The following is a 15,330-nucleotide window of genomic DNA, read 5'->3' as shown; positions in this document are numbered from 1 at the left end:
GTGATAGTCAGGATGGTCTCGATCTCCTGACCTCGTGATCCGCCCGTCTCGGCCTCCCAAAGTGCTGGGATTACAGGCTTGAGCCACCGCGCCCGGCCAACAGGGACTCTTAAAAATAAAAACTTCTGGCGCTAGGGAAGGAGGAGCACTATCGCCACCTTTAGATCAGATTCTTTTTCTTCTCACTTTCGGCTTAGAGCTGCACTAAGAGAGGCAACATTTTGACTAAGAAAATTACTCATTCTGGAGCACAGTATATTTGGAGGAAAGAATGAATTTAGCTGGTTAGGCTTTATGTTGGTACACGTAGGACACATGAGTATCCATCGAGCATCAGTGAAGAAGGGCCTGGGAAAATGAGAGAATGCCAGAAAGGTTTCACTCATACAGCTGTCTTATATAGGGGAGGAAGAAATACTGCATTTCTTCCAATTGTAAGTTAGGGCCCCACTCCCAGGAAATAATTTTGTACTAGCTACTGGGAGCACTAAGATTATTTTAAAGTTTCAATAGAAAATGCATTCCATGGAACAAACAGCTGGCTTTCACATAAAGTTTAAGAAAATGGCCAGGGCTGGGTACCGTGGCTCATACCTATAATACTAACACTTTGGGAGGCAGAGGCGAGGGGTATCGCTTGAGGCCATGAGTTTGAGACCACCCTGGTCTACATGGCAAAAGCCCATCTCTATTAAAAACACAAAAATTAGCCAGGTGTGGTGGTGCATGCCTGTAGTCCCAGCTACTTGGGAGGCTGTGGCACGAATATTGCTTGAACCCAGGAGCAGAGGGTGCAGTAAGCTGAGATTATGCCATTGCACTCCAGCCTGGGTGACAGAGCAAGACTCAACTTCAAAAAAAAAAAAAAAAAAAAGCCAGGAGCAGTGGTTCATGCCAGTAACCTCAGCACTTTGGGAGGCCAAGGTGGGAGGATCACTTGAACCCAGGAGTTCAGAACCAGCAGCCTGGGCAACAAAGTGAGACCCTGTCTCTAGTAAAAACAAAAAAGTTGGGTGCTGTGGCCCCCGCTACATGTGATGCTGAGGTGAGAGGATCGCCTAATCTGGGGAGGTCAAGGCTGCACTGAGCCATGTTCACGCCACTACACTCTAGCTTGGGCAACAGAACCAGACCTTGTCTTCAAAAACAAAACAATAACAAAAAACCCAAAACAAAAAACAAAAAGGTTTAAGAACACACTGCTTGTAAATTACCTGTATTTGTGGGTCCTCACTAAAATCCTAGTCTTTAACTACCCTTGCATCACATTAAACACTTCTCACAGTAGTTGTGGCACTAAATGGAATGCAAAATTTATTTCATTAAGTCCTACAAAGAGAATTAATTTACTGTGTTAAAAATTAGTTTAATGTATTTGAAACTACAGCTAATACAAGAAAAATTTGAGACGTGTAGGCATATAAATTCAAAATGAAAGCAAACAATTTTAAACAAAAACAGAAAATTGTTCTTGGTATGATGAACAACTACGTTTAAGATCTGTCCTTAATAAGACCCACAAAAACTGGGGCCAGGTGTGGTGGCTGACGCCTGTAATCCCAGCACTTTGTGAGGCTGAGGTAGGAGGATCACCTGAGTCCAGGAGGTCAAGACCAGCCTGGGCAACATATCTGTCTCTGCAAATAACAAAAAAAAATTAGCCGGGCATGGTGGCACATGCCTTTAATCCCAGCTAGTCAGGAGGCTGAGGATCACTTAAGCCTGGGAGGTTAAGGCTGCAGTGAGCTGTGATCACGCCACCAGCTAGCCCGCGTGATAGGGCAAGATCCTGTCTCAAAAACAAAAAACTTAAAAGTAATTTCTACTAAGAAAGTAAAACATTCTTTTCTATATCTGGTTTTCTTCAGTTTCCATGTATTGTTGATAACTTGGAGTCATATTTAAGAATCTGCAGTATTTTTTCTTGAGATGGAGTCTCACTCTGTCACCCAGGCTGGAGTGCAGAGGCACGATCTCAGCTTACTGCAATCTCCGTCTCCTGGGTTCAAGCGAATTCTCTTGCCTCAGCCTCCTGAGTAGTTGGGACTACAGTTGTGTGCCACCATGCTCAGCTAATTTTTGTAGGGTTTTACCATGTTGCCAGGCTGGTCTTGAACTCCTGGCCTCAAGTGATCCACCCACTTTGACCTCCCAAAGTGCTGGGATTACAAGTGTGAGCCACTGTGCCCTAAGCATCTGCACTCTTAAGATGTACTTACATAGTCATACTATATTGTAGTTGTAACTTCTGCAAATTTTCCATTATTTAAAAAAAAAAAAAGGATCTAAAAGTGAGAGTGTAGGGAAGAGAAGAATGTAAAAGGTATTTCAAAAATACTTACATGCTGAATGTAAAAAAGAAACAGACATCCCAGTAAATTTCAAAGGTTGTGAAGGGGAAAACAAAAAATGAGAATTTCATTATTTGCTGGTAATAATCATAACAAGTTCAAAGACTAGAATATAAATGTTATATACCTTCACAACATCAACCCAGTTCCAGCCTCGAGGAAGTTCTCCTTTGTGATCTAGAAGACAAAAAATAGTAACTTTATTTCTAAGACCAACCAGCTAGCTTTAAATTAATATTCTAAATAATATGTAATAATATACGATTTTATATACTATTGTACACAAATAGGTTAAAAATTTAAATGACATATTACTAAGTTGGAAAAAGAGTTTTTCATTATGAATTGATACTGTTCTCCTGGGAATACTTGCAAAATATTTTAGGTATACTCCTTTTTTACATTTATGGTATTGCTATCCAACATAAAACCTGATATCAAGGAAAAAATACGGAGATGCATTGTTAATGCCAGGAAGAGCAGTTAATCCATTTATTAGTTTCATGCATTTGGATGAAGCTACTGCTTTATATAAGGTCACTGTTTATTTAAGTAAGAAGTTGTATTGCTCTGTTTAATAAATTAGTGTTTCACATCCAAAAGCTAGGCTTAAGACAGGAGGACTCACAAATATATGTTTGGCTTGGCTTCAAGACTAAGAGGAGGGCTGGCTAACTTACGTATTAGTTGCTATGCTCTGATAAAATATTCATTATTTAATCTAACATTCTTTAAAAAGGGCTTTAATCTGTTGGGATTGCTTGGAAACTAGCTTATAATTCATTCATGTACAAAGTGCTTTTATTCCTTTAACAGAATATTCAAACTTAAAGAATAGTTTAACAAATACTATATAAAAATTCTTCAATTTAAAATGGCTTGATTTCCTTTATGCTTGATGTATAACACACACGTCTCAACTTTATGAAACCTTCAAAATTTACACTCAAAATAAGTACATTATATGAATTTTCCAGCTAGGGAAAAAGAAATTAACCCATGATACTTATAGGAGAGAAGCAATATTATTGGAGCTCAATTTTAGATGCTATTGGTTCTTTTCTCTTTCATACCAAGAAGAATCGTATCCCACTGGTTACTGGTTATAGGCGGCACATCCCAGTTTTGGTTAACTAAAACTTAGCCACAGTGCCGTGGTTGTCCCATTAAACTTTTATTTAGAACGAAAGCTCCAAGTCACAAACTCCTATACTGTCATTATAGGAGGGCAATGGCTTTAGGTGGGCATCATCAAAGAGATGAAGGTAGGGAGATATTAACGAAACAGAGTGATCACAGGTCATCATGTACGAAGGCAATAGTACCTCACTGACACAGACGCTACAACATTCAAAGAGAGATAAACCAAACTCTTGACAACCGACTGTAATGGCTAACAACTTACTGCTTCAGTTGTCTTTATACTTTAATGCTGCTCTGACATCAGGTAGAATGAATTCCTACATTTTTTTAATTTCACAAACCATTACCATTTCAAAAATGTATTTTGGGGACAAACACAGAGTTGCTATTTGCCATGGACAGACATTAAATAGAACATAAATCACAGAAAACCTGCCATTCCATTGCAAAAGAAAGGGCATTTAAAAGGCCCTCACCAGGCCGGACGCAGTGGCTCAAGCCTGTAATCCCAGCACTTTGGGAGGCCGAGGCGGGCAGATCACGAGGTCAGGAGATTGAGATCAGCCTGGCCAATATGGTGAAACCCCATCTCTACAAAAAATACAAAAATTAGCCAGGTGTGGTGGCACATGCCTGTAGTCTCAGCTACTCAGGAGGCTGAGGCAGGACAATTGCCTGAACCCAGGAGGTGGCAGTTGCGGTGAGCTGAGATCCGGCCACTGCACTCCAGCCTGGGTGATACAGCGAGACTCTGTCTCAAAAAAAAAAGGCCCTCACCAAAATAAAAGGGTCTGTTCTTCTCAAGAGAAACTTTTAACCTCGCATAGTAGCACACACATAGATACAAATGACAATGTCCTCATTTGCCCGGTGAAAAAGTTTACAGACTGTTAATCAATTTGCAAGTTTTCAGGTTAAATAAAGAAAAGCAATCAAATATTACTGTTGGTATGAGCTGGAGTTTATAATCTTCTTCTAAAGAATTCTTGTTTAGAACATATGAGAATTCTGTTCTCAAATATTATTGTTGTATAAATAAGTTAACTACAGGCAAAAATGTTAAATTATTTATCACACTAACACTAATGGTATACCAGTATTCATTTCAAATGAAAGCTGTATTTCAAAGAATTTTTAATAACACACAGCTAATAAAGAGGTAAACACAATCCCAAACATGTTAGAGCTCCAGGCAGAACATGTTTTTGTAGACTATTTGAATGTTCCTCAACCTCTAGACTCATTTATACTTTGCCACTCAGTTACCTTTTTTTTCAAATGGCGACCTCTTGTGATGAAGTAGTAGTAAAGATTTTCTTTTTTTTTTTTTTTTTGAGACAGAGTTTTGCTGTTGTTGCCCAGCCTAAAGTGCAGTGGCACAATCTCGGCTTGCTGCAACGGCTGCCTCCTGGGTTCAAGCGATCCTCCTGCCTCAGCCTCCCGAAATATTTTCAATATACATATGTGACCCAAAAGTTCACTGGCCCAAATGCTCCAAGAAAGAGTAGAGAATTAATCTAGATATATCCACCAGATCACACTAAAAAGCAATCCATTTATCTGGGTTATAAAAGAAAAAGAACAGCCGGGTGTGGTGGCTCACACTTGTAATCCCAGATCAGATCTGGGAGGCAGAGGCAGGCAGATCACCTGAGGTCAGGAGTTCAAGAGCAGCCTGGCCAATATGGTGAAACCCCGTCTCTACTAAAAATACAAAAATTAGCCGGGTGTGGTGGCGTGTGCCTATAGTCCCAGCTACCCAGGAGGCTGAGGCAGGAGAACTGCTTGAACCTGGGAGGTGGAGGTTGCAGTGAGCTGAGATCATGCCACTGCACTCCAGCCTGGGCGACAGAGCAAGACTCAGTCTAAAAAAAAAAAAAAGAGAGAAAAGAAACACACACAGACCTGTTTTGTCTGCCAGCTTACGCTTCTGGGCTTTTGAAAGTTGTTCTTTTTTGTCTTTTTTCTTACTTGATGGGGCTGTATTAGGAGTTTCAATTGAGATGATATTGCTTATCGATGTCTAAAAAAAAGAAACAATTATCAGCCTCATACCTTACAACTTGTGTTACACTAAATACAGCTACACCCTGAAGTGGGTTGATAATTTTTACACTTATGAAATAAGAATCCTGTATTAGTATGATTAATTTTTAAAATCAGGTGCCCTTAACACATTATTGGTTTCACTCTTTTAAAAGTTCAGATCAAAGGACGTCATATTAGTTCAATTGTTATAACCAACATCCTGGGAAGGAAGATCTGATTATCAGCATTATGTTAAAGATCTGAGGTTGTAAGGTAGTTTTACAATTCAGTTAACTTGCTATTATTTGGAAATTCAATTAAAACCTTTTTTTTTCTTTACAGAGCTGTTTCTCAGTGTGAATATTTGACAGTTTAAACATGTCTTTAGAAAAATCACATGTGCCTACCTAGAACATCCTGGTTTCCAGAAGAAAAAATTTAAGACATTTGGGTTAATGCAGTCAGGGTATATGATAGCTAAAATTTAAAACACTTACTAGGTCTAAGCACTGCTGCAAATGTTTTCCACATACCACACATTTGATCCTCACCACAATCTTAGGAGGTAGATACTACATAACCCCCATTTTACAGATGAGGAACTGAGCACAGAAAGATTAAGAAACTTGCCCAAAGTCACAGAGTTGGTAAGTGGTGCAGTGATGTGAACCCAGGCAGTCTAGCCCAGAGTCCATGATCTTAGCTACCACCTCCACTGCTCCTCCAGTTGCCTCTTGGGGTTCTGTGCCCTGTTGGGAATGTGAAAGCCAAAACCACTCAAACAGAAGACAGGCCTTGCTGCCAAAAGCTTACCACTGGGGGTTCACAAGACAACACTAAATTATACTGAACCACTCAAAGTCTTTTAGTGCATGACATGGTGCAAAGGGGTCTCATACACAGATGTTTAAGGCCATGAAAGAAATATTTCCTAAAACTATTCTAGAAATAATAATAAAACAATTTTTTGTATTCAATAAAGTTTCCACATGCTGCAACACCTACAAATTGAACTGTGGCAAGACTACTTACAACAAAACAAGCCTCATGGAGAAAGCAATTTCATACTTATTTTCGCACTGCATAAGAGATCCCTTAGCTGTCTAAGCTTTATGAAGAGATTAAACAAATACTGGTCTTTGATAAAGGATAAAAATCTAGAGAATATAATATCATTTTCTAGGTTAAATAGAAAAAATCTGAAATTCATTGTTCTTATTTAACTCAGGGGTAACTCTCACTTTAACAAAGTCTTCTTCCAATTCTGAATATATATTAACTAGTACAAATTTATTACTAACAGCAAAACCAAAACAACAAAAGAATCTGGCAAAAAAATAATCACACACTCACTGCGGAATTAATGGGATTGTGATTCTCCATGAACTGCTCTTTATTGTCTTTGGCATATTCAAACAATGTATAGGTCATCGCGGTTCCCAGATTAGCTTCCACTGCTTCCTGTAGCTTGGCTAATATACTCTGCTTTACAGCAGACGATCTACAATGCACAGCAAAAAAACCTTGCTCAGAGAAAAGTGTAACAGAGCGTGAAATGAAAAGCAGTAAAAACAAGACACTACTCACATGGTGTTGTTAAAAAAAGCGTTCATAGATAGAATTGGAGGTGTTTGGGGATATGTTTCTGTCCAGGAAATCTCTATTAAGAAGGCTTTGGGATCACCATTTTCACCTATCTGAAGAGAAGGGGAAATCTTAGGCTTGTAAAAAGTGATAAAAAGACAGAAAACGAAATTATAATCTTCAAAAGGGTGAATTCTTTCCAATACTCATGCTCAGATCAGAAATGTAATATTCTGAAAAGTCCAGGGATACAGGCTAGGAATGAGCAGGGCTGAAAGGAGTCACAGGACAGTCTGATTTTAATTTATTCCTAGCATGACTTCATAGGTTCAGTTTATGCCCATGTCCTGTCCCTAACCAGCCTACCAGCTTTTCTAGTACCATGCCTACATCTTAGGGAGTGCTTTCACCAGTTTTCTGAGGATGAAAGTAAGACCAGCTTATCCGTGGGATACAGAAAGAGAATGGACAAAAGTAATTCACAAACTCGACACACCTCATCTTTGTTTTAAGTTATCCAACTGCTAAATCCCAAGAGGTACAACCCCAAGAGGTAAGAAAACGAAATTTAAAACTGAGAGAAAGAAGGAAAAGGCAAAGGATAAGGGAAAGGAATGCCTTCAGCTGATAACAATTGCTGAATAAAGACACCCTTCTTTTGCTCTGCCAACTTTTTATTTAAACATTTTTAATCTTAAAGAAAAATTGAAATAGTACAATGAACACTCACTGACATTGATCTCATTCACCAAATACTTTTTGCCCCATTTACTTTATCCGTCCCCCTTTCCACCATAGCATCAACCCCTACTCTCCCAATGTGATTTTTCCCCCTTTGGTTTTTGCTGAAACATTTAACAGTAATGAAATTTCCTCAATATTTGAGTAAAGTATCTTAAGAAAAGGACAATCTTCTTCATAACTACAAGATCATTATTACACCCAAGAAATTCAACATTGGTACAAAAATACTACCTAATGCATAAACTATATTAAAAACTACCCAATCATATCTAAAGTGTCCTTTAATAGGCATCATCCCAATCCACAAATCCATAATCCATTGAGGGATCATGGATTGCACTGGGTTGCTACGCCTCTTTATTCTGCTTTAATTTAGAACAGTCTCCAGCCTTCTCCCCTGCCTTTTTTTTTTTTGAGATAGGGTCTCACTCAATTGCCCAGGCTGGGGTGCAGTGGCATGATCACAGCGGTTGCAGTGAGCTGAGACTGTGCCACTGCACTCCAGCCCAGGCGACAGAGCAAGAGTCTGTGGCAAAAGTAAAAAAATAAAATAAAAAAAGAGATCAGCTGGGTATGGTGGCTCATGCCTGTAGTCTCAGCACTTTGGGAGGCTGAGGTGGGCGGATCACCTGAGCTCAAGAGATCGAGACCATCCTGGCCAACACAGCGAAACCCCGTCTCTACCGAAAATACAAAAATTAGCCAGGCGTGGTGGCGCGTGCCTGTAGTCCCAGCTACTCGGGAGGCTGAGGCAGGAGAATCGCTTGAACCCAGGAGGCGGAGGTTGCAGTGAGCTGAGATCGCACCACTGCACTACGGCCTGGTGACAGAGCAAGACTCCGTCTCAAAAAAAAGAAAAACACAAATACCTCCCACCTCAGTCACTCAAGTAGCTGGAGTGTGCCCCATGCCAGACTAATTTTAAAAAACTTTTGGTAGAGATAAGGTCTCCCTATATTGCCCGGGCTGGTCTCAAACTCCTGAGCTCAAGTGATCTTCCTGCCTCAGCCTCCCAAAGTGCCGGGATTATAGGCATGAGCCACTGTGCCTGGCTTCCCCTGCCTTTTAAACCAAAAATAATACAGGCTAGTTTTCTTATATAATGTCCCCAGATCTGAACTCATTCAAATTAAACATTTTTGGTAAGAAAACTATAGAGGTGATGTGGCATCTTCCCATAGCATCATATAAGGAGGCACACAAGATCTTCCAGAATCATCACTGGTGACACTAAGATAGATCACATGTTTAAGGTGATCTTCTCCAGATCTCTTCAACGTAGACCTTTACATTTCGTAATTAAGGAATAATCTCGCTGGCTGAGGTGGCTCATGTCTGTAATCCCAGCTCTTTGGGAAGCTGAGGCGGAAGGATTACTTGAGGCCTGGAGTTAGAGACCAGCCTGGGCAACATGGCAGGACCTGTCTCTATTAAAAAAAACATCATCATCATCATCTGTGGGGCACCTCTACAGTTGTTTCTCAACAACCTTTCACCCAAAGGCTTCAGCCTTCATTAACAGTCCTCAGCGGTAACTGAATCAACTATCATACTGGTGGTTGCAAAATGGTGATTTTCTAGTAAAACTATGGAATGATACATGAATCAACATCTCATCCTTGCCCAGGGCTATGCTAATCTCCTCTGTGTTGTTATTAAAATAAATGTAGGGATCTACTGATAGACCTGGATAAGGATTATCTCCATAATAGATGTCATTGGTTTATGTTTATGTTTTAAACATAGATGATAAAAAGTGATAAAAGTTACCTGCTTCATGCAATCACTACGTCCTTTCTCACGGTGCATTTAGGAAGAAATTATCACATGCCTCACACTGTGCTGGGTACTGAAGATACAAAGATACAGACAAGGCCATTCCTATCTTCAAGACAGGTATTTATATAACTTACAAAACTGCAATATGAGTAATAATTCCAAAGTAACAAAACAAAGTATGAAGAAATGGGGAATGGCTAATTCTGATTCAAAATCAGAGCAGACACAGGAGACATGGCCCAAATATTAATGTGTCACAGAGGAGGCCTGAGCTAGGCCTTAAAGGAGAGGCAGGGGGATAATGGACCTGAGGTGAGGGAAAGATTAAACAGGGTGTGCAAAAGCACAGTACTAGAAAAAAATATATGGGGGAAAATCTAACAATCCATTATGTCTAAGGCATGAGAGTGGTGGGGAAAGTTTGGAGAGACAGAAACAAACAGAAGGATTTGGAGTGTCATGTGAAAAAATTTAGTCCTCATTTTATAGGCAAGAGGAACCCACGGAGAAACATTTTTGAACAAGAGAATGGGATGACAAATGTTTCAGACAGCCAGCTAGTACTGTTGGAGGACTAATGGTGGAGCATAAGGGGGAAGCTAAAGAAAGTACTAAATCAAGGAAGTCAACTAGAAGGCTACCAGACTATTCTGTGCAAGAACTGAGTAGTGTGACTTAGGACAAAGGCAGAACTTTACCCCTGACCCTTTGACTATCAACACGCTGTCTCCTAATCTCATGTCTCATTCCTCTTAAATCCATGCTATGGGTCACATCAGTGTCTGTCTGATAGTACATATAAATGTCCTGCAGCATTCTGCACAGTGTGCTCTAAATCACTGCCATGGTGAATGAGACATTTAGGAAAGTATAGGGAAATTCTCAACCTCCCATTTGCTAAGGAGAGAGTAGCAACTGGATTCAAATAGAAGGGCCTAGGACTTAGATCCACTGTTAACTTGAGATATTTGAGGTCCCTGGTCATTATATACTTGGAGGTGGTGTAAGGACTGTTAAGCTTGAAAGGGAATTGAGAACAGAAACTTATTTTCTGTGACGGTCATCCATCGATCCTGCATAAGGATTATTTCTTATAGTTTAAATTGTGACAATGTTAATAATAACTGTAAATCTTTTCCAAAAACTTTCCCATTTCACTACTTATAATCATTTGCTTTTTTTTTGCATCCCGCTCTGTCGCCCAGACTGGAGTACAGTGGCACAATCTCTGCTCACTGGAACCTCCGCCTCCCGGGTTCAAGCAATTCTCCTGCCTCGGCCTCCCATGTAGCTGGGATTACAGGTGTGCACCATCATGCCTGGCTAATTTTTGTATTTTTAGTAGAGACAGCGTTTCACCACGCTGGCCAGGCAAGTCTTGAACTCCTGACCTCAGGTGATCCGCCTGCCTCAGCCTCTCAAAGTTCTTGGATTAAAGGTGTGGGCCACTGTGCCCCGCCTACTTATAATCATTTGAATAAAAGGTTTATATGACTTATTTACAAAATAAAATACTGTTAGTATTTTTTTTTTTTTTTTTGAGAAAGTGGCGTGATCTCGGCTCATTGCAAGCTCTGACTCCCAGGTTCACGCTATTCTCCTGCCTCAGCCTCCCGAGTAGCTGGGACTATAGGCACGGGGCACCATGCCCGGCTAATTTTTTGTATTTTCAGTAGAGATGGGGTTTCACCATGTTGGCCAGGCTGGTCTTGATCTCCTGATCTTGTGATCCACCCACCTTGGCCTCCCAAAGTGCTGGGATTACAGGCGTGAGCCACCGCGCCCAGCCCTACTGTTAGTATTTTATGTTAAAGATAAGATCACATAATTTTTAAGGTTTTTTCCATTTCTAACAGCTTATGATTCTGGTACAATAAAAACAAGTTTATCCTGGTTTTCTAAAAGTTTCTGAATTAAGTTTTCAAATGTTAAAAATGACTGATGTTTGGGTGATGTTTCCACTTAAATGCTATAGAAAATACAGACATAATAAATTTAAACAAGTTTAAAAAACAAAATAAGCATTTTTAGCCCCTTTTAGTCTTTTCTAGCAAAGTTCTAAGTGCTCTTACTCATGCCATGTCTTACCCTATATTGAAAAGAAACTGGACTTAATTCCCGGAAACTGTCATCTCCTTCGTAAATAGAGCGTAATGCTTCTAGTTCCATCTGAAATAAAGAACTGAATGAGTTTTGTTTAGTGGCATAAATGAATTAGAAATAGAGGGTCTTTACTTTCTCATTCAAGCCCACTCAACTATGTAAAGCTTGACTAACTTACATAACCTTAGATACTTACCACACAGGTGCATGCAGCAACACATGACAATATTACTACCAATGATACTTTCAAACTCTGTGTCAGGCACTGCTAAGCAACGTACAATGTATTATCGCACTGACTTCTCAAATCAACCCTGTCAAGAGGCTCCTATTATTTTCTCCTTCCTACGGAGGCAAGAAGTCTCCGTTTAAAGCCACTCCAGAGCAAGTGCTCTCAGCACCCTGCTGAAGAGGAACCTGGGTGTAAACAGCATTAAACCTGAAGATAAGAACTATGAAAAACGATACCTTCCCATTATTTACATACATTTCTTTTATATGTAATCCTTCCCACAGTGATACAAAGCTTTAAAAAACACCTAAGGGCAAGAAAAATAACTTTAAGAAAAAGGCTGACAAGTATCTACCCGAGATGAGACAGGACTGTCAGAGAATATGTAACTAGTAATCCTTGCTTGGACATAGTTCTTGGAACATTTTGGTATTACAACTGAGAAGTTCATCACTGTGATCACTGATGAATACCCGAGAAAATAAGTAAAGAAAGACTGCACTTGGGTACACGTTTGAGTTTTTCAAAAAGATGCAAGTCATGAGTTCTACAAACTAAAGATGGTGAAAGTGGGCTTGATCTACAGTCAAAATTTTAGAAAATAAATTATTGGACGGGCGTGGTGGCTCAAGCCTGCAATCCCAACACTTTGGGAGGCCGAGGTGGGCAGATCACCTGAGGTCAGGAATTCGAGGTCAGTCTGGCCAACATGGTGAAACCCCATCTCTACTAAAAATACAAAAATTAGCTGGGTGTGGTGATGGGCACCTATAGACCCAGCTACTCAGGAGGCTGAGGCAGGAGAATCGCTTGAACCCCGGAGGTGGAGGTTGCAGTGAGCCGAGATCAGGCCACTGCAATCCAACCTGGGCTGCAGAGTGAGACTCTGTCTCAAAAACAGCAATAACAACAGCAAAAAGAAATTATTGAAGAAACAGTGTGTGAGGAACTGGGAAATGAAGGAGTAGTCCCTAAGACCTAGCAAGCATATGAAAAACAAGATATACCCTTCTTAGAAAGAGAAACTTGATTGGCACAATGAAGAAAGGCATAAAACACCGACTATACAGATTTCAGCCAGGCTCCACAGGTTTCTCTTGCTACCTTTACAGAAAAAAAAAAAAAAAAAAAAAATTACAGAAATTCAAGCTGGATTCAAGAATAACTAAGATTAGATTGGAACAAAAACCTTACTCAAGATACAGTACTACTCCTGCCCCTAATCCTTTCCCATATTTTAATTAATGACTTGGACAGCTACAAAAATAGAAGGCAAGTTTATGAAATTTGTGGATGACAATTTGTTGGGATAGTGAATAATGCTGATGGCGGAATAAGAACCCAAAAAGTCTTTGAAAAGCAAGCTAATGATGAAATTTAGCAGGGTAAATAGAACTTGTATTAATACTTAGATACCCAAATAGAGAAGTTGAAAGACAAATTGCTTTGTATAAAGCACTTAAAAGATTTTAGTTGACAGTAAATTTAACTAGACAAAACAGCATGATGCCACAATTTTGAAACAGGACATTTAAAAGATTAAAATCTGTCCACAGACATGTGATTCCAGGATAGTGAAGAAATGAACAAAGAATGGATATATGAAGACAAGCTAAAAGGAACCACTTCATCTGAGAAGAGGTCTGAGAAACTGGGCAGGAAACTATCTGCAAAGATCAGAACATCGATCATCTGAAAGAAGAATGACATTTTCCTGTTAAACTGGAGATTCCTGGGCCCACCACAGAAATTCTGATTCAGTAGGTCTGGGGTGGAGTGCAGGCATCTGTTTTCCAGCAACCATCTAAATGGTTCTAAGGTAGGGGACTATGGTCAAACTCTGACAAATATTACACTGTATGTTCTTTGCTTTGCAGGGAGACAAAGCTATTAATGCATTCACTTAGAAATTTACCTGGCAAGAATATTTTAGAAGAGATTCAGGTATCAACTAGCTAGCTTGCTGGACTTTGTGTTCTTTAAAGGTTAACTTCCAATCCAGAGATTCTATTACATTTATCATGTAAAAGTGGTAAGTTTCAAGCATTATACTCTAAATTAACAGTGAACTTATCTACCACCCAGTAAAAACTGGTTTCTAGTCCCGATTCTACCACTTACTTACCGTGCAGCCCTGCGGCTATCATCTACCTACCTATCAAAGAAGGTTCCCCTAGAGACGGCCTGTGGCACCCACCCCCAACTCTAATATTGCATGATTCAATGTCAAAATGGCATCTCACCAGGAAATATCTGAGCATAAACCGTAAGTTCAGGTGGTACATGAATGCTCAAAACAGACAGACGGGTAAAAGATTTCTCCAAACAATACGGACAGAAGCATCACTAATGTCATTTTCTTCCATGAGAAATGTAACTAACTCAATTAGCCCTCTACTAGCCAAGAGATTTAAAAAGGTGACCAGACTAAAATTTAAAGGTGATCAGCCTAACTCAGTAAACAGGCACTGAACACATGGGATTCAAGGAGAGCCAAGAGCACTGGATCGTGTGCCAAGGACGCTCATCCCTGTTATTAAGGAAACTAGGGGAGACTCCAGGATTTGCAAACATGAAAAATGAGGGGGGAAGAGAGGCAGAGGCGGACTCCTGATCATTCACGCGCGCTTGGGTGGGACCCTGGGGAACTCGGGGCACCCCGGCCGGCTCCGAGGGCGCAGGGCACGTGCCGGGCAGCCCGTCCGGGCACCAGGTCTCACCGGTGCCCGGGGCTGCGCACCGCGCCCGCGCTGGGAGAGGGCCCTGAGCCGGGTGGCTCACCTCCTGGTCCTCGTTGGCACTCATCGCGCCGGTGGCGGGGCGCCTCCTGAGCGGACGGCTCTCCCAACAACGAAGAGACAGCGCGGGCAGCGGCCCAGAGGCCGGGCGTCCCCCTTTGGCGCCTCGGTTGTGGCGGCGGCACAGTCTTCGCACTGGCAGACGCCAATCGCGTGCGCCCCGGATCTCGGCAGCGCCCAGCCGCCGGCGGTGGGCTGTGGGCTCCGGGCAGGAGCCGGGGCTGGTGGGGCCTGGGAAGTGCGGCGTCTTCCTGACGCTCGGAGGAGCGGCGTAAAGTTCCGGGACAGCGATTGGTGTAGAGCGCTGTCACTCAGGGGCCCAGAAAGTGCTTCCTGTGCTGGGGGCGGTGGGTACAGGGAAGTCTCGCCTGTTGGAGCTGGCTGTGGGGCTGCAGCGGTGGACGGGCCCCGGCGTTCTGTGACATCCCGCCGCCTCCCCTCGTCTTGTCCCGGCTGGCGGCGACAGGCCTCAGCTGCAGCGGGCCCGGGGCGTGGGGCCTGGGTGAGTCCGGGCCGGGAGACCCGCGGGGCCAGGCGGGATCGCAGAGGAAGAGAGCTAACTCTTAAC

General features: G+C 41.5%; 1 protein-coding gene across 3 annotated transcripts in view; it reads right to left on the bottom strand.

The window, feature by feature from the left end:
* The window catches only part of RWDD4 (RWD domain containing 4), a 19,045-nt gene extending 4,009 nt beyond the window's left edge, over positions 1–15,036 (bottom strand). The window contains exons 1-7 of one of the 3 annotated variants that reach the window (XM_011959558.1): positions 14,746–15,036; positions 11,718–11,798; positions 7,110–7,219; positions 6,876–7,023; positions 5,400–5,517; positions 2,479–2,528; positions 2,343–2,345 (exon numbers count right to left, since the gene is read on the bottom strand). In XM_011959558.1, the coding sequence (XP_011814948.1) occupies positions 2,343–2,345; positions 2,479–2,528; positions 5,400–5,517; positions 6,876–7,023; positions 7,110–7,219; positions 11,718–11,798; positions 14,746–14,769 (534 nt within the window). In that variant the 5' untranslated portion in view covers positions 14,770–15,036. Of the gene's footprint in view, positions 1–2,063; positions 2,068–2,342; positions 2,346–2,478; positions 2,529–5,399; positions 5,518–6,875; positions 7,024–7,109; positions 7,220–11,717; positions 11,799–14,745 lie in introns of all 3 variants that reach the window. The other 2 variants (XM_011959560.1, XM_011959559.1) reach the window with 2 other exon arrangements.
* Between the last annotated feature and the right edge of the window lie 294 nt (positions 15,037–15,330).

The sequence above is a fragment of the Colobus angolensis genome, unplaced genomic scaffold (assembly GCF_000951035.1).
Source record: "Colobus angolensis palliatus isolate OR3802 unplaced genomic scaffold, Cang.pa_1.0 Scaffold5, whole genome shotgun sequence".
NCBI lineage: Eukaryota > Metazoa > Chordata > Mammalia > Primates > Cercopithecidae > Colobus > Colobus angolensis.
This window is presented reverse-complemented; position numbering and strand designations above follow the sequence as displayed.